The sequence below is a fragment of the Cottoperca gobio genome, chromosome 24, assembly GCF_900634415.1.
Source record: "Cottoperca gobio chromosome 24, fCotGob3.1, whole genome shotgun sequence".
In the NCBI taxonomy this organism is placed as follows: Eukaryota; Metazoa; Chordata; class Actinopteri; order Perciformes; family Bovichtidae; genus Cottoperca; species Cottoperca gobio.
The window spans coordinates 7,378,010-7,395,991 of NC_041378.1; the positions used below are offsets into that span (position 1 = coordinate 7,378,010).

The following is a 17,982-nucleotide window of genomic DNA, read 5'->3' on the forward strand; positions in this document are numbered from 1 at the left end:
GGCACATTTGGTAAATGCGCGTCACTGAATCACGCGAGATTGCCACTTAGTGAAGCTCGTGCACGTGTCTTCTGGGGCTAGCTTGCAGCAAACTGGGAAATTTGAGCGTCTTCTACACATTTCAGGTGTTGTGATTGTTTTTGTTTTTTCTGTGAAAAACGAGTTTAAGATCTGGAATGAGAACTGTCCCCACTATTGCCCACAGAGGATTGTACCTGGGTTAACGGTAAGTTTAATAATAGTTTTTAGTAACGGTATGTGTTTAATACATAGACTTCAAACGCTTCCTGTATCTCATCACCTCTCCGTCTGGTCATGTAACAGTAGGGTACACTTGCTTACAGAAGATACATTTTAAACTGCTCTTAGGAGGTATAATAAACAGTTAATATCGGCTTCTTTGTGTTATTTTGCTTCTTGGGTTTGTTGTCAAAGCTACCACAGCGGCATTTGGTCACCATGGAGACGAAGCGTGAACGCGCAGGGGCACTTCTCATTTACTCACACACCAGAGTAGAGGTTGTACTGTTAGACTTATTCTTTAACTAAAAAAACATTATTAGGATGTTCTTTGCAGTCCGAAAACAGTTATATTTGGACTGTCATACTGTTTAACCTATTTTAGGTATCCACCAGGCAGTATGTAAGTAGTACACTTAGGTAACATTTTAAGGTACTTGTATTTTATTTGATAACTTACATCTTTTATGCTACTTTATACTTTTATTTCACCACATTTCAGAGGGAAACACGTTGTACCCCACTACATTCATCTGACAGTTATAGTTACTAGTTACTTTGCAGATTACATGCAAAAAATGTTAATGTCCTATAATATGATGCATTGGTTAAACTACCCATCAGTATAGGACATTGTTAAAATAAGCTCCACCTGTATTATATATAACATTAAATAATTTTTTACATCTTTATGCATAGGCAACTATTTTGAAAATTGATCAACCATTTCAGTTTTAGTTTAGATTTGGTCGGAATAATTAAAACATTTAAATAATCTACATGTATGTATTATAACACTGTCAGGCTATTCTGCTGCCTAATAAATGCTTTTACTTTTGATACTTGAGATATATTTTGTTAATGATATACGTTCATGCTTTTAGTAAGATTGAATGCAGGACCTTTATTTGCTGGTCATTTTACATTGTAGTATTGCAACTTTTCCGCAAACAAAGAATCTGGATACTCCTTTCATCACTGCTTGCCACGCTTCAAGTGTTATTCATTGCTACCTCAGACACATTTTACACCTGATGTTCATGTTCTCTTCTGGCATCATCCTAATTTGTTCTTTTATATTTTCAAGTTTCCCATCAGTGAGACATCCTGTAAAAACCTGAGTAATGAAATCAAACCACTGAAGTCATTTGCAGACTGTCTAGACAAATATCACATAAGCCTAAATGGCCTCTATGGAGAGAAAACAGGGGATTTGCAGTCCGTTCATTCAACGGCGCAACACTGTGAGGAAAACAAGTGCAGAAATAGTCAGTGAAGCCAGACAGTCCCTGCGAGTCCAGTCCACCCAGCGCCCGTTTACTCCCAGAGATGGACACAGGCAACTTTTTGGAAAGAGCTTTGTTCGTGCAGACCGTGACAACAGACCTCCATCTACCTTTAGGTTAGTCACAAAACTTAAATCCTTCATGTTTTGCAGGTTTCTGAAATCAACTGTGGGTCACACGTAACTTGTAGAAGTAGTGAGACATTTATTAATTTTCATTTTTCAGTCTTCATGCTCAACATTTTGATGCTCCTGACTCCAGGCCAGGTTCAGGGACTCGCCTCTCTCCTCTGGACCATGTGAGTCACATACACATACACACACCTATACATGGTAGTTCAAAACAGTATTTCAGATTCAAATTAAGATGTTATTGCTTGTAAACTCGGGGACATATTTTAATATTATGAGTATTACCATAAAAACAGAAAAATAGGATAAGGAGTATACATGCCTCTGTACGCTAATCCAGTTTTAATAAATGGGATTATAATGTTAATATATGAAATCAAAAACCAAAATAATAGGATTTATTTTTGGACATAAGTAGTTTTATTTGTGGATTCAGGTTGCGGCTCATTGTTCACACCCTCGTATTCCACTAACATGTTTGTGTGGTACCAGAAGCCAAATTTGCCAGTCACCTGCGATGCTCAGGATCCATTCAAGGCCTTTCCTAGACCCCCCACTGACCCCCTGGAAGTAAAGAGGGGGCTGCCACGAGCAAGGGCACGCTTCCTCCGGGCTGGATCTCTCACCACGTTGTCCCCCGTGGAGGGACACATGGATGGTAAGGAAGGAAAACATATTGATGCAAGTCCGGATCAAGGGAGAAAATGTATATTATTCAGAGAACATATGTATTAAGATTATGCTAAACAGGCTTTAAAAATATTGAATCTGATTTCGAGAATTTAGAAAAAGCATAATTTATTAAGTTTTGAGAATTTATAAAATAGATTTTCAAGTGTGTGTGAATGGCTTTGTCCCACAACTAGTCAGTCAAATGATTGTAAATGATAACAGTAAAGCAGCCTCTACGAGGGGAGCAGTTAGTGGAGAATGTCAGTCCTCTTTTACCTTCACAGATTTGGAATTCCCTGCCATTAGAATAAAAACATTAACCGATTTCAAAGCTTTTAATACATGGGCTTATATAGTTTAAATATTTTCATTCCTTTTTGCTGTTTTTAAATGTATTTTTCAGTTATTGTTATTAATTGTTGTTTCAATTACTGTTTGTGGTGGTTGTTTGTCTATGTCTGTTTTATTGTTAGTTTTTCTCTATGCCTGTGTTAGACTGTTGTATTATGTGTTTTGATTTCTTAAAAGCCTAACCAGGGACAAGGTCTGCAAATTAGCTACAACTAGAAGACCTATATACACTGCATTGGTTGCCCTTTATTTAAATGTAACAGTGCTTACATGTATTGTATAGTAATTATTATTAGGTAATCAACCATGTTGTGCTTGCAATATAATATTAACAAGAGATGGTATTAGATGGTTGTGATTTACTGCCGCTGCTCTCTCTCTGTCTCTCAAACTTCGTCTCGTGAATCTGCTCTGCTATTCAGAGCAATGAAATAGATGATGAGAATGTTTAAAAGAATAGAGTGATTTGGGGATCTTTGACCTGAGTACATGTGCATATATAGCATGTGATTGTGTACAAATTGACACTTTGCACCTTTTAGCTACTGATACAAGTACAAACGTTACTGCAGCACGTAGCAGCAAGCTGTAAATAACTTCTTGCCATATCATTTCTATGTGTTTGGTGAAAGAGCGATTAAATCCAGGCCCGAGACAAAAGCAGCCGTCAGCTAAAGGACTCCCCAGCACAGACCACAGTGAGGTCCGCAGTGGTCCCCACAAACCTGGCCCACGCAGAACAGCAAGTGAAAGGTACGCTTTCTATCCCTCTGTTTGACTTGCAAGATCTGTCCTTCTCTCTTGTCTCCCCCCCCCCCCCCCCCATCATCTGCCGCTCCGCCTCTTTTTACCAAAGTGACAGTACGACAATGACGTGAAGATTTATTGGCACACAAAGGTTGCAGTGGTGGCTTTTACAAGATAGAGTTGATTGTGCCTCCCATTTTTGCCTTTTATCAAATCCTCCTCCTCCTCCTCCTCCTCCTCCTCCTCCTCCTCCTCACCTTCTTGCCTCTCTCTTTGCCTTGCCCCAGTTTGTCAAATTCACAAAGTTTCTAATGTCTTTTTGTGTTCCTGTCCAAAAAAAATCCAAACAGTCCTGAAAACTGCGATTGCTCTCAAATTGAGTGACATGTCTGTTATGTTATACAGGGACTAACTTTAGACAAACTCAGATCCAGGGTAGGTTCCTTTGTGTTTTCTTTTTTTGGATACTTTCAACTGCCATCACTGACGGCAATATGTATTAAGTCACTTAGACCAGCAATGGTGTCAATAACTAATAGAAAGAACAAATTCTTCAACTTGAGACACTCGACGCCATTTTAAACCCTCATAAAAGTTTACTGTACACTATGTCTTGGTCACAATGAAATCCAGCTTCATTTCCAATGGAACTGCCTCTATCTCTCATTACTATCAGGTGTCAGCTTTTACACCTTCACGGTGCAGAAAGGCTAAAAAGCGCTGCTTCTTTCTGCCGACCTCATCAGCTGTGTGTCAGCACGAGGGGCATAATTCTGGGCGTGAGGTCGGGGGCTGTCGTTACTATCCATCCGCCTATTGATTGGGTGGGGCAGCTGGGGCTGTAGAGGGGGGACAGACCATAAAACACTTTTACAGGAAATCTGGGCTATAGCCCGCAGCACAACCTCCTCACCTCGTGCCTCGCAAGCCAGGTTAACACGCAATGTTTGTGTAATGTGTTGCTGACAAAAAGAAGTCCCAAGAGATGAGGCCGTGAGGATGTGGTCAATTTATGTTTTTAAGACGATAAGATTAAAGACTTCTTGATTAGTTCTAGGTCAGAGTTTTTGAAGCACTGTTCTTTAGTGTTTGCATAAAAGGTGCATTAGATGGAGACAAACAAAGTGAAAATCACAGAGATAGTCAAGCCAGAAGTACACTGACTGCAAGTGGAAATAGACGCAGCATGACAGATTAATATGATGAGTTGGATGAGATATAAAGATAGGGGAGATTAGACATCCACTAGGTTCTTTTTCTCCAATAAGCCGGAGCTTTATAGCTCCAAATGGCTCTCTATTAGATTTGGGTGCCCATCTGGGCAAGACTGGCAGCAGCGTGTGTTGTGACTGCAGTGCACTGGCCAGGCCTAAGACAGGGATGAGGTCATGTCTCCGAGAATGCAGTATCACACAAAGAGGCCTTATTATCAGGCTCTTAATCCTATCATACAGAGCCAAAGCCCCCTCTCTGACATTCACTGCAACAGGCCTCGGCCAGCACTCCCTGCTGCATATGCCCTGTGTGCCAGTTTATACCAATCACTAAAAATGTTATCAAAGTGACTGTGCACTCTATGGTCACGCCTGCACTGCATATTAACACTAATGTCATCACTGGTGATGCTACAATGGAATGAAAAGAAGACATTTTAACAGTAGCTAGGGCCATTTTCTGTCTCATACCTGTCAGCAAGAGCATGAAATAAAACTCACTTGAGTGTAAAAAGTCAATAAGCTGAGAGCCAGCCTTTTGTAATAATGTGAATTCAGAAGCTTCAGAGCCGTAAGGACATAATAATATCTGTCTTTGACTGGAGAGATTACACTTTTCCATGTTTTCTAAGGTTGATTCACTATTTTGTGTAGGAAGTGAATCTTTCAGTTATATCCGTGATTCGGATGACTCACCGGGTTTATTTATTTATTTATTAATAGTTATTTTCTAATGTAGTAATTAGTCATAAGACACACTACCTGTCATGTTTCACAGAATGTATTGTAGCATCGAGTCATTTTCTGGGTGTGTGAGCAGAATAGTGCAGACTTTTAGTTGACGGCAAGAGATTAAGATGCAACAGTGTCATGCAGAGGGAAAGCGACAACACATAGCATAGCATGAGAAGAGGTGTGTTTTTGGCAGCACAATATGGTTTCTGCGAAGAGGCGTTTAGGCTGTGGAGACACGGGTCACAACAGCTTCAACCAGACTGCCCACAATCTTAGTTCCTGTCTGTTGGGGATTGCAGTTTGTGATGCACAGACACAAAGATTTGCATGCACACAAAAAGTTAAAAGCAGTCACGCACAATCGGACACACAAATGTATCTGCATGAGCGCAAATGTACATACATTACAGATAGCAGCACTTGCACACAAGTCTCAACCTCTGCTGCAACAGGGACACCTAGTGGTACTTTATGAAAATAAACCTGTAGCCTAGACAGAATATGAAGTCAGCAACTTTTCTTGGTTATGTTATTCTTTGACCTTTTAGATATTTAGTTTTTCCTTGAAGTTTTTTTTTTTTTTTATGTGCAAATGAGCCAAATCTCCCAAAGTCAATCAAATAAACAAAAAAACAAGTCAGTAGTCACATACAGTATGTCTCATCTTCAAAAGCTACACTCTTTGTGTTTTTGTGTTTCTTTGTGCAGTAGAATAAAGCAGCCTGGCATTAGACCCACAGAGTGCGGAGCGGGACGGGGAACAGGTTTGTCTAGATGTACTAATTGAACGTCTTTTGAACCTTTTACCTATTCAGCATGAATGGTACAGCATGTCAATTAAAAATGTAGTTTTTCCTAACCATTCAGTGATTTTACCTAAAACGTTACACATGTTCTAAGATGTCTAAAGCCAAGCTGAAATCAACCCAAGCGTGCGTCAATATAATAAGACTTGAGCACAGAAACCAGCAACATCGACACACCTCTCTAACTGTACTGAACACCCCTCCAGAGTCCAACTTTGATTGGGGTGTTGTTGCTAAGGGCCTAATTTCCACCATGAGAGGCACCCAGCCAATAGCTGAGAGAGCTGTTGGTCTGGGTAACCGCAGTTTCCTGCAGCACACCAAGCAAGGGGGGGGTATGCAAATGTTCAGCAAAAAAAAGGTGCATGGCTTGTGGGAGTTTGCAGACATTTGCGTGCACAAACATGCATTTCCATCACACATGCACACACTCCATTGCCTACACATGCAGACTATTTCAGCGCAGAAACAGAAATCAGAGGAAGTGAAGCTGTGGATGGTGACCTTTTCATTGTGGCATCAAAGCTTCCTGCTGTTTTATTTTAAGACTGTAAACTTGTGAACTATGCTTGCTGCTTGTGTTCACAGTCTGTTCACTGTCTGTGTTTTGAATGTGGTAATTGGGTAAGTGCAATTCTCTCCACATATTTCAGAGCTGAGGAATGGAGACACCACCACAAGCACAGAGGAGGATTCAGAGTCATTGGTGTGGAATAATACGATTGCTCCTCTTCTCCGACAACTAGAGAGTGTGGCTGCAGGTACTGTGTGCAATGCAACAAGGAAACCCACTAAAATAAAGTGCAAACATGTGACACGCAATACTCCTGACCAGATCTATTAATTTGACCCGTAGAATATATCGTCTCTAACTTCACTCACAGTAACACTTCTCAATATTACATTTTTCCTTCTGGGATTTGGGAGCAGTGATTCTGGTTTGTCTGTTTTTAAATTAAAGGTTAGCTTCTCTTGGTAGTGACTCATTTCTCTGTTTCCTTTATTACATTTAACTTTCAACCTGCAGGTTTTTAGCACAGTCATGCATAAAGTCTCACAAAAATGAAAAAGCACTTAAATTTCAACCAGTGAAGAACATCAAACAAAATATTGTTGTGTTTGGCATCCATGCAGAATTGTCTTCGTACGAAACGGCAGTCTGGCAGCCATGAAATGAAATCTACAGCTAAATATTTTAACACTCTACCAATTTAATGTAAAATTCATTTGAAAGATGAATATTAAATATTTATTATACCAAGTGCCTTCTGGTTCATGCATAAAACACCTTTCAGATTCAGTGGGAAATTGGGAAGTGTTGAGTGTGAGACTGCAGCCAGCCCTTCTTAGTAATGGCAGGGAAAACATTTATTTTACCTCAAAAACAAGGAAAAGACTCCACCCTTTTGTCTTCCTCTGCGTCAAGATCATAGCCGCCTGTGGCAGAATTGTTCATGACCATTGAAACACAAAGCTGCTTCATAGAAAAGGGAGGGGAATGTTATTTTACTGCTGACCAATGCATTATTGATGTTGAGGATTTAACCTCATGCACATGATAAATGTATGCCGTGTAGTAGAGCCAAAGTATATTGCACATACATTCCATAAAGTACACAAAACTTCATTCATCTCTATTTTTATGGATACACACATGCCAACACACACAAGTGGGTGTTTTCAATTTGGGATGTTTTTCTTTCCCTGTGTGAATGTGATGCCAGGCAGCAACGAGGGCTCGGTGGACCATCTGTGTGATTTGTGCGAAGGTCTTCATGGCACCTTGGCAGGGTCGGACATGCTCGGCCGACGCTGTAAGAGGAGGTCAGGGATACTTCGAACACTGTTCCGCCTCATCGACCTCAACTCTGCCCAGCTCAACCTGCACATCGCCAAGCTCTGCCTCGCTGTGAGTCGTCTTGTGTGGGTGTCAGCATGTCTGCCACTAAGTCACTATCACAAGGGCATCCAGGGCACTCGGGCGCTTAATACAAACGTGTTTCTTGGTTGTTTTTTTTGCATTTTTCTCTCCAGCTGTGTATCAGTGGAAATAACCTGCTCAACATCTGTAAGCTCAGCTTCCAGATCAGCCGCAGTGAAAGCAACGACATCCTCTTTCACAACAACTCGATCATAGGTGAACACTGTTCTAGGTCACGCTGATATAACTTAGGTTATATTATGTCAATATAATTAACTCAATGTTAATTTCTATCTGTCTGGTTTTATTTGCTGCTGTTTTTAGGGAAACTCTTTACCAGGTCATTATAGATTGCCAATGTCCCACTCAGTGTGCACTGTGTGGATGTTAATGTTCGATTTTTCTTGTATCTAGACTCGTTTTTGGGCGTTTTGAGCAACGAGGATGTTTCCTCATCTGGAGAAGCTCTGCTGTACTGTGTTGGGACTCTGAAATTTCTCTCAGGAAACAATGCAATCCTCAGACTCCTGCTGGAAAAGAATTGTATTGGTGTGGCTCAGAACCTCATCCAGAGGCTCTGCACGGCAGAAGACACCAACTTCACTATAGCAGGGCACATCCTCGTACAGGTGTGTCAGACTCTACACTGCTGAGAAAGTTTTAAAGGCTATTTTAAAATGTTTTGAATAAATCATTAGATACTTTATGAGCACCAATCTTTATAAATTAATAGCTTTTGAATCACAACTGGTGGAAACTTTCTCAACAGTTTTGACTATGTGAGTTCAAAAAGTCAATAGAAAGGAACACGTTAAATATTCTTCTTTATGTGTTTGTTGGCCGATGTAGATTTTTTCAACCATTACACAACAATGTTTTTGTTTGTGTCTGGTATATGAGCTGGTTCCAATAACATAATGTGCTCTGCTGGCAACAAAAAACACCCTGCTTCACTCTTCCGAAAATGATTGCTGCTAATGGCATAATTTGGCCCAAGGAAACATCTTGAGCCAGCGCTTAATTTGATATCCAACACAACTCATTATACCGTTAGAGGAGGGAAATAAACAGACTATGACTTTCCAGAACTTCCAGTGCTGCCTTGTGTTGATTTGATTTGATTTGTTGAACTGCTTTCCACTTGTGATTTACTTGTGAATTATTTTTAGTCCATACTGAATAGTTTCCTGTCTGACCTCTGACCCCTGTAGCTGACGGCGACCTTGAGGAACCTTGCAGATCACCCTGATTCCCGTCCAGTCTTCATCTCCTTCTCTATACTGTCAGAGCTCGATGTGGTGCTGCGTCATCACCGCAGAGACCCGGACATCTGCACCAACGTTTCCAGAATATACAGGTATCGCACGTGCACTTCCATAAGGATCATTCCTTCCTTGTTTCTTCCTACTTCTCTCCCCAGCTCACGAATATAAACCATCATATCCCGTCTCACTAAACAAGAGTCTCCAGAGAAGCATAGCATCTGTCAGAGGGGATGTGATTATATAATGTTAATATAATATAATGTTTTTGTGTCTATACCGTTACAAAAAACTCAAGGTGGTGACTAACCCTAACCCTAACCCTAAAAACTCAAGGTGGTGACTAACCCTAACCCTAACCCTAACCCTAACCCTAACCCTGATTTCTGTTTTACTAGTTGCTGTAATGAACAGTTTTGAGCTTTTTCAGTATAAAGTTCTGAATTTACAAATGAGTTTAGATGTGAAGACCGACATGCAAGAAAAGCTACTTTACATGTAGATTAAAGCAAAATTATAGTTAGGACCTTTGGTTTATTAAAAACGATCATATCCAAATTAGAACTAACAAAAGTTTAAACAAAATAAAGTAAAAACCCAGTGTGAACTTGCTCACCCAGAGTTAGACACTACCAAAGTACACTATTAAGGTGCTTTTAAGTCCCACAAGCTCTTAGCAAATAAAAGGCTGCTGTAGATTAATCCAACATAAGACTGTGGTCTATGTGACTTTGTATGAATGCACTCGAAAAGACAATACATATATACACAGTTTAAAGGGAGACGGTGTAACTTGTGTAACAGTAGGGAAGACTTAGGTCAGCAAACTATCTCAGTACACAATATCTTAAGTTTGCTAACATTAGCTAACATTAGCCACCTTAAGCTACCAAACAAAATGAGGCTGTAGCAGCAAACCTTCGAGCACACTGAAGTAAGCAATATTGCATTTGATTGCTTGTGAATAAATTCAACAATTTATTTTCCATTCTTATTTCTTTCTTTAAGCATTTGCAGGCAAAATATTACACACTATAATGGATGGAATTAAACACTAAGCGGGTGTTCATGTAAAACCAGGCACAGGACTTAATCAGGAGTAATCAGTGGCAATCAATAACAAACACGATGACACCAATGATGCTCCCCATTTTCAGTTTTTCGCTCTAGATCTCATCAGTTTGTGAAGCACGAAATAAAACATTTGGCGCTGTCGTGTAATAGAAGTGTTTTTTTGTTCAATACAGCCCGGATAATGAAAGTATGAAAGGTAGATCCCGGCCCAGAGCTACTTATGCATTAGCAGTGTTGATTTAATATCTGTGAGTGAGTGGAATATTCAGTGGTGTTTGTTTGTTGTCCCCTCTCTGCCTCAGTAAACTCTCCTCATACTCGGAGTGCCGCCTCGCTCTGGCCCAGACCCCCGACTGCTACCAACTATTTTTAGAACTGCTGAGCATACATCACCAAAAACAGGTGAGTCCATGAGTCCTCCTCGTGTGTGTGTGTGTGTGTGTGTGTGTGTGTGTGTGTGTGTGTGTGTGTGTGTGTGTGTGTGTGTGTGTGTGTGTGTTTTTATTTTAGGGTTCATGATGTAATCCGCTAATCATGTTTACCCTCAGAGCAAGTTGTTTATGTACCTCAAGTCCAAGCACATTTATTGGACATTGTGTCCATCTGCACGTTGCGTTCCACCCTCTTTCTCGTGCGTGTTTTGACATTTAATCATCCCAGGAGGGGCTGAGTAAGTCAAGGAAAGGGGCGGAGGGTGGGAGAAGGAGGAAAACATTTTTTACGAGGCAAGCTTAAGTAGATACTACAGTAGAGGTGATACAGAGGTGGAGGGGAGGAGTGATAGACAAGAGGAGGAGGATGAGAAGAAAAAAGGGTGGGACTTTGGCAATCTGACATGACTGACATGTGTTCTTAATCTTACCAGGAATAAACACACACCCAAGCCTACAAATACACGAACACACACTGGACTGTAATATACGTAATGAGCACCCGGTCCTGGGACAGCTCGTCCTGTCCTCACATCAATGTCCCTGCGAGAAAATAGTGTGTTCACCAGCTCACCTGCTTCTTATGTTATTTACTAAGTAGAGTTGGGATACAAGGGTGACGCACAGGGTGTCATTTGTCACCTTTTGTCTTGGGGAGCGTATGATAACTCATGAGAAAGATGGGGCGTATTACACTCGAACATGTTTACACAGCTATGAGCTCTCTGGGGGAAATGAGTTACCTGGCAGGGCAGGCTCACTCTGTTTTGTATCATTGTAAATTGAATATCTTAGTGTTTTGGACTGTTGATTGGACAAAACAAGACATTTGAATACATCGTCTTAGGTTAGGGGAAATTATACTAGACAATTTTCGCTATTTTCTTTATTTACATCTTACAAATAAAACAATGAATTCATTAATCAAGAAAATAATTAGCAAACTAATAGATATTATATAATAATAATAATAGTAATAATAGATATTACGTAATATTAGATATTATGTTATTAATACACGTAAGATAATATCGTGTTAATAATCCAGAGACTCTTAAATCATTTCTGTTTCTCTCCCTTCTCACTTTGTCTCCCTCCCCCAACGCCCCACACATAAATGAGAGTAATTCAATTCCCCCACAAAAAAAAGACAAACTGCACACTAAACAAAGTTAGAAATGTTTTATTTTTTCTGATTTTTTTACACATTCATTCACATCACATTATCACGATGATATTGTTAGTAAAATAAAGATATCGTGAGAGCCCTAGTTTGAAGCTATTAAGTAACATTTCTGAGTACAGTCTGGCCTTTTAGCCACATTTACAATAGAAACACACACACAACACATTTTTGGTTGGTTTGCTTTAATTCTAAAAGTAAAATAATTGCATGAAGATGCAGATTGACCACTACAGCGCTCTCCACCGCTCTCCCACAGGACCTTGTCGTGCGCTTTCTTTTCACCCTCGGGAACCTCACAGCCAAAAGTGACGATGCTCGGCAGCAGCTCTTTCAGTGCGAGGGCTGCATGGACATGCTCCTGCAGCTGTACGTCACGTACCAGCGCAGAGACGACTCAGCACACCCACAGAAAGGTCCCCCTTCCCCCAGCGGGCCTCAGGCATCTGCAGTGAGCGTGCAGGAGGACGAGGACGTGCTGGTGAAGCTGGTCAGGGTGCTGGCGAACATGTGCATCCACCCGGCTGTAGGTCCAGCTCTGGCAACCAATACCCCCTGCATTCAGCTGCTGATGGAGACACTTGGTAAGCAGAGAGCAGGAGGAACTTGTCCTCTTTAAGTTAGTCAGCGTTTAACCAAATCACTTAAAAATACAGTCAGTAGAAGATTTAAAGCTGTAACTTTTCACCCATTTTATATCTCTGTCGTACAAAGAGATCAATGTGTGAAAATCTGGAGATCCGATAAGTTTAAAAATAGCTGTTTTGTGCATTGTAAGTACAGTATCTGCTCAGCACCCAACCACATCCCTTGTGCTGGGAACAAGACGTGTCTTTGGTCGAAAAACACACTCCTCATGTGTTCATTGCTTCGCTCGCTTTCCTTTCAGTGCTTTGTGTTCGATACGCAGCACATCCTCTTCTGGTTTACCTGTTGTTTGACAGAGCGAAGCGCTGCAAGAGCAGGATGTTCTGTCACATCTCACAACCCACTTGGTTTGTGTTTGTGAAATTCTCCATGTGGTTAGATGGTTTCAGGACAGGTTGAACTGAAACGCAGATGGGTGTGAAACTCTGGATGTCTCTGCAGCCTGCCTCCTACACACTTCACGGCAGTTGGGAGATAAATTAAATAAACACAACAGAGGCTATGAAAAAATGTAATGTCAAAATATAGAGGGGTGATTGATGCCAGAGGGTAAGATGGGAAGTAAACTAAGTAACTGAAGGCAGAGAGATTTAATGAGTGAATGAAGTTTGGAGTTGGGGGTGACAGCTGGAGACAGAAAACAAAAAAGAGCAGAGTTGGCTGATCCATGTCCTGTTTTGATCAAGTTCATGACAGTCAGGGCTGCATTAAATTACAGAGCATTGTGGGGGGGGGCTGGGGAACAACAAAGCAGTATTCCCAGACAGAAACCAAATTCAGTGTGACACACAGCCGGAGGTTGACACCGACCGCAATATCCGCGATTTATGACTGAGCACACGACATCTGCCGCTATATCAGGAGCAGACTGCGTTACCAAGCCACTCACGGTGTCATGGCTGGGTGGATTAGGTCATGTTGACCTTTGTATGCCAGCTCATGATCAAACCGACTACCTCAAGCCGAAACCGCAGATAACAGCTACTTTTATGATAAGGTCACAGAGTCACATCAGTGTGGCCGGGCTGTAATATACAAAAAAAGGCTGAAAATCCAGAATTCACTGTATTTCTGCATGTATTTATCGTATTTAAACTGTTATATAATTGCTTTATTTATCTGTAAATTACTGATTAACTATTTATCTATTTACATTCGCTTTGCACTTGGACATCTGAAAAAGCAACATGTTAAAACTCGAGTGCAACCCAGTTTAAAACAATCCATGCTGCAGTTTTATGGATTAATAATCTATATTTACAGTATCTTCTTCATCAACATCAATGGAAGCAGAGATATCACCTGGATGCACCTGGTTAATCATTAAGAGGGAAAACATGTGTTCTTTACAAGGCAATGAAAGTTGTCATTATAATTTCTCACATTATGTTCAGGCAAACATGAGTGAATAATGAGCGATAATATTTCAGGAGCATGAAAGCTCCCTCTGTTGGCTTTATTTTATACAGAAGGATTTCTGTTTATAAATCTCTATTAGAAGTGATGTTAATTTAAGAACACTATTAGGTTAGTGGTGACTATTTCCTAGTTTTTTTTCTTCTTGTGTGTGCGACACAGAGCTGAAGTCTGTGCAGGAAAGCGAGGAGCTATTGGTGAATGTGGCTGCCACCATCAACAACCTGTCCTTCTACCAGGAGGAGAGCTCTGTACTAAGACGCAGTCAACTCACTATCTCGAAGTGTAAGACAGAAATACTGACAGATCTCAATATATAAATACAACGAGTGTTACTATTTGTTTATTTGTTCAATTTCCTTCCCCCTTTTACTCCCCCAATTCTCTATTTTCCTCTGCTCCCTCTTTCTTTGTACTTCAGTGATGTTGAAGTTGCTGCTCAGCTCCAGTATGGACGCCATGCTCGAGGCCACCCGTGTATATGGAAATTTGTCACAGTCCAAGGATGTACGGGACTTTATTATGCAAAACAAAGGTATATGATGGACACAAACACTAACAGACACGCACACAAAACACTCCAACGTGAGACTATATTTCTTTTTTAGTTTTTTTAGACCATACAGTATTTATTGACTCTTGCAGGAAGTTGCTATTTTAGAATTTCAAAACCCCACCTCTTTAAAGCCTAATAATACAGAGTAATACACTTTGTAAAAAGGCTTAAAAGATGCATAAATCATATTATCCGACACAGAATGCCCAGTACGGTACGCATCTCTGAATACTATTGTGTCATGTTTAGGCTGCACTTATCTGCAAGGCCAGCCACAGACAGTGTAAGCATGCCTGCTGACTCTGGTGATAGCAGCCCTCTTATCTTTGCCCTGCTTTGTCCGCTCCCTCACATCATCATCTTTCTCTGCTCTCTCTCTCTCTCTCTCTCTCTCTCTCTCTCTCTCTCTCTCTCTCTCTCTCTCTCTCTCTCTCTCTCTCTCTCTCTCTCTCTCTCTCTCTCTCTCTCTCTCTCAGTGCACCAGTTTGTAGTGACGCTGCTCGACTCAAAAAGCACTGAGATGTGTTTTTCAGCCTGCGGGGTCCTCACCAACCTGACTCTGGACCCTCCCAACAGGCTCAGTCTCTCAGAGGAGGGGGCTGCTGCCAAGTAAGGACTAATGCACTGATTGTGTGTGTGTGTGTGTGTGTGTGTGTGTGTGTGTGTGTGTGTGTGTGTGTGTGTGTGTGTGTGTGTGTGTGTGTGTGTGTGTGTGTACCTACATAGTACATCTTCATATTTTATTTGACAGACAATTCCTAAACTTTTCACTAAATATAGTAAAGGGAATGAAAAAAGCAAATCTGATATTATTTTGAGATTTCAGGGCATAAAGAGTATCTTTATTTGTTCAAATAAATAGTTCAACATTTACACTTATTATATTCACTTTCTTGCTGAGATTTATACCACTGTACACTAAATATAAAGCTACAGCCAAGACACAGTTAGCTTAGCTTATTTTAGCACAGCATAGGCTAAAGACTGGAAACCAGGGAAACACTTGGCTCTGTCTGAAGGAAACCAAATATATCATCTCTAAAGCTCACTCATTAACAGTGATATAGTATAAATAGTATAAATAGCATAGATATAATTTAATCTATACACAAACAGACGTGCAGGGAGTTGTTTCTCACCTTCAGACAGTTTCAGTTTCGGTCTTTATGCTAAACTATGCTAACCGGCTGCTAGCCTTAGCTTCATATTTAGCAGACAGACAGAAAAGTGGTATCAATATTCATATCTAACTCTTATCTAAAGTAATTTCAAAATGTTGAACTATTTTCCTTTTAATAGAAAACTGAGCTAATACTTTCTGAGTTTCTGGCAAAGGGAGCATCCTCTTTGCAACAGAGAGCGAACCGTTTGTTTGGGGAGGGGAGTATACGGTGTTCCTTTTGACAAACATGAGCACAACAACTCCACTGACATGAAGACGATGCTACTAATCAACACCCAAACTTCATATGTGTTTAAACTAGTTATACAAGTAAGTTAAAATTACAGATTTGTCAATTTAGATTTGTAAATGTTTAGCACATGCTGTGAAATGATTTTCTAGTGCAAGCTTCTCTCTTCCAAAAGTGTTTTAACATTTGAGTTCTTACTTTCCCTTTACACACACACACACACACACACACACACACACACACACACACACACACACACACACACACACACACACACACACACACACACACACTACTCTTTCAGATGTAGGTTCAATGAAGTGGAGCTAATGCCCACAAACCTGCCGGTCATGTGAATCCCTCTCCCTCAAGTCACACGATGTCTGTGTGTGTGTGTGACCAGGCTTGTGGACTGTCTGAGAGACTTCGGAGCAGGTGATTGGCAGCTGGCGGGCCAGGTTTGTCAGGCGTTGTGGAACATGATTGGCGGTGGCTCAGAGAAGCTGCTGGACACACAGGAGAGAGCGTCCCTGCTGGAGATCCTCACTACATACTTAGGTTGGTGTCATTACTAATCCTTACATAACAAGCGAGGGAGACAAGCTGGAAAGAACATGCTCTTGTTCACATCAGTGGCCCTCAGGGGGAAGGGAGGGACACGCATATTTCCACTAACACAAACCCAATACCTCCATGTTCACATCTGGGAGCTGCCTGAACTCAAAATATGTCACTGAAAAGTATCCAAAATAAACCTGACACCTCTGCCTACGCTGTCACTCTTTTTAATTCATTCCTTAGATGAAGAGGAGGCTCCGAAGTGGATAGAGAATGAAGATATGAGAGACTACCACAGGGCATGCTGGGAGTTAGAGTTCCTACCTGTAGCTCAAAAAGTGATGAAGATGCTTCAGCCTCCAGACCGGACAGCATGACAAACTGGGACATAGAGTTAAGAGTTTGTTGTTGTAGATTGTTTATAACTGTGAAATACTGAAACAAGAGTCCACATTATAACTATTAAACACTTATCTCCTGTGGGTTATAAAGGTGGCTGTAAAGGTCTGTAGTTTCCTTTTTCAGAGAGAAAGCAGGTGAAGTCAGCTTGAATTTAATTGATTTTCATCACTGGTCAAAACTCCTTTTAAAAGCGTCTCAAACCACTGCCGCAGCACAATTGACTCCTTCACTGGCCGGGAGGAGTCCGCTCAGGTTTGTCATAATTTAGCTAAATGATGGCAAAAATACTTGAAATTTAAGCGGACTATTAATGTTATTGTTCATAAAACTACAAACCTTTTACAGACAGTTTTAGGCCAACAGATTTAAAAAATATGAAACACAGTGAATCTGTTCAAATATATGTGTGTTGATGGGAAAATACTTTTATTTATTTTTTTGTAGCACTTTAATTCCCATAAAGCTAGCAGGAGTCTTCATTTCTGTGTGCCTTCACATGTACAGGGATAATTTAATACAAGCTCTTTGCACATTTATATAATAGACGTGATCTGTTTTGTTAGCTGACTGTATTGTAAAGGTTATTTTATGATAATATTGTCTTGAAAACAGATAACTGACCTGTAATGTACCTCACAAGTAAATATTTATTGTCTGGGGATTATGTGTCATTGGAACTTGTACATAATAAACAGGAGGAAGTGGAAAAACATAATTTGCTTTTCAAAGCCTTTATTATTACACAGATATGGGGCCAGGCAGTGCTTACAAGTTACACCAAGTATCCTAAAGTACAGCATTTCAAAATCACATCGTTATTACATCGAAACAAATCAGAAACGGCACTTAATGTAAAAAAAACAAAAAAAAAACATTGTCATTCTTCCCCAGTTTTCACACAATATTGACCTTAGAACAACCACAAGCCGATGTCCCA

At 40.6% G+C, this 17,982-nt stretch overlaps 1 protein-coding gene across 8 annotated transcripts; it reads left to right on the forward strand.

Moving 5' to 3' along the window:
- The first annotated feature begins 76 nt into the window (after positions 1–76).
- On the forward strand, positions 77–17,754 carry armc2 (armadillo repeat containing 2). 8 transcript variants are annotated; one of them, XR_003831724.1, is made up of 19 exons: positions 77–226; positions 1,328–1,642; positions 1,752–1,824; positions 2,150–2,315; positions 3,313–3,433; positions 6,085–6,140; positions 6,836–6,943; positions 7,907–8,091; positions 8,217–8,319; positions 8,518–8,732; positions 9,315–9,460; positions 10,742–10,841; positions 12,021–12,041; positions 12,313–12,637; positions 14,280–14,402; positions 14,539–14,652; positions 15,150–15,282; positions 15,973–16,165; positions 16,390–16,629. XR_003831724.1 is itself a non-coding variant. In XM_029426023.1 (19 exons), exons 2-19 carry the CDS (start codon positions 1,425–1,427, stop codon positions 17,018–17,020), a joined length of 2,496 nt encoding a protein of 831 aa, XP_029281883.1. In that variant the 5' UTR covers positions 79–226; positions 1,328–1,424; the 3' UTR covers positions 17,021–17,754. The 8 variants fall into 8 exon arrangements, 6 of the variants coding, with proteins under 6 accessions (XP_029281887.1, XP_029281883.1, XP_029281885.1 ...); XR_003831725.1 differs by having other exon boundaries at positions 16,489–16,627; XM_029426023.1 differs by lacking the exon at positions 15,973–16,165 and adding an exon at positions 16,887–17,754 and having other exon boundaries at positions 79–226; positions 16,489–16,643.
- The last annotated feature ends 228 nt before the right edge of the window (positions 17,755–17,982 follow it).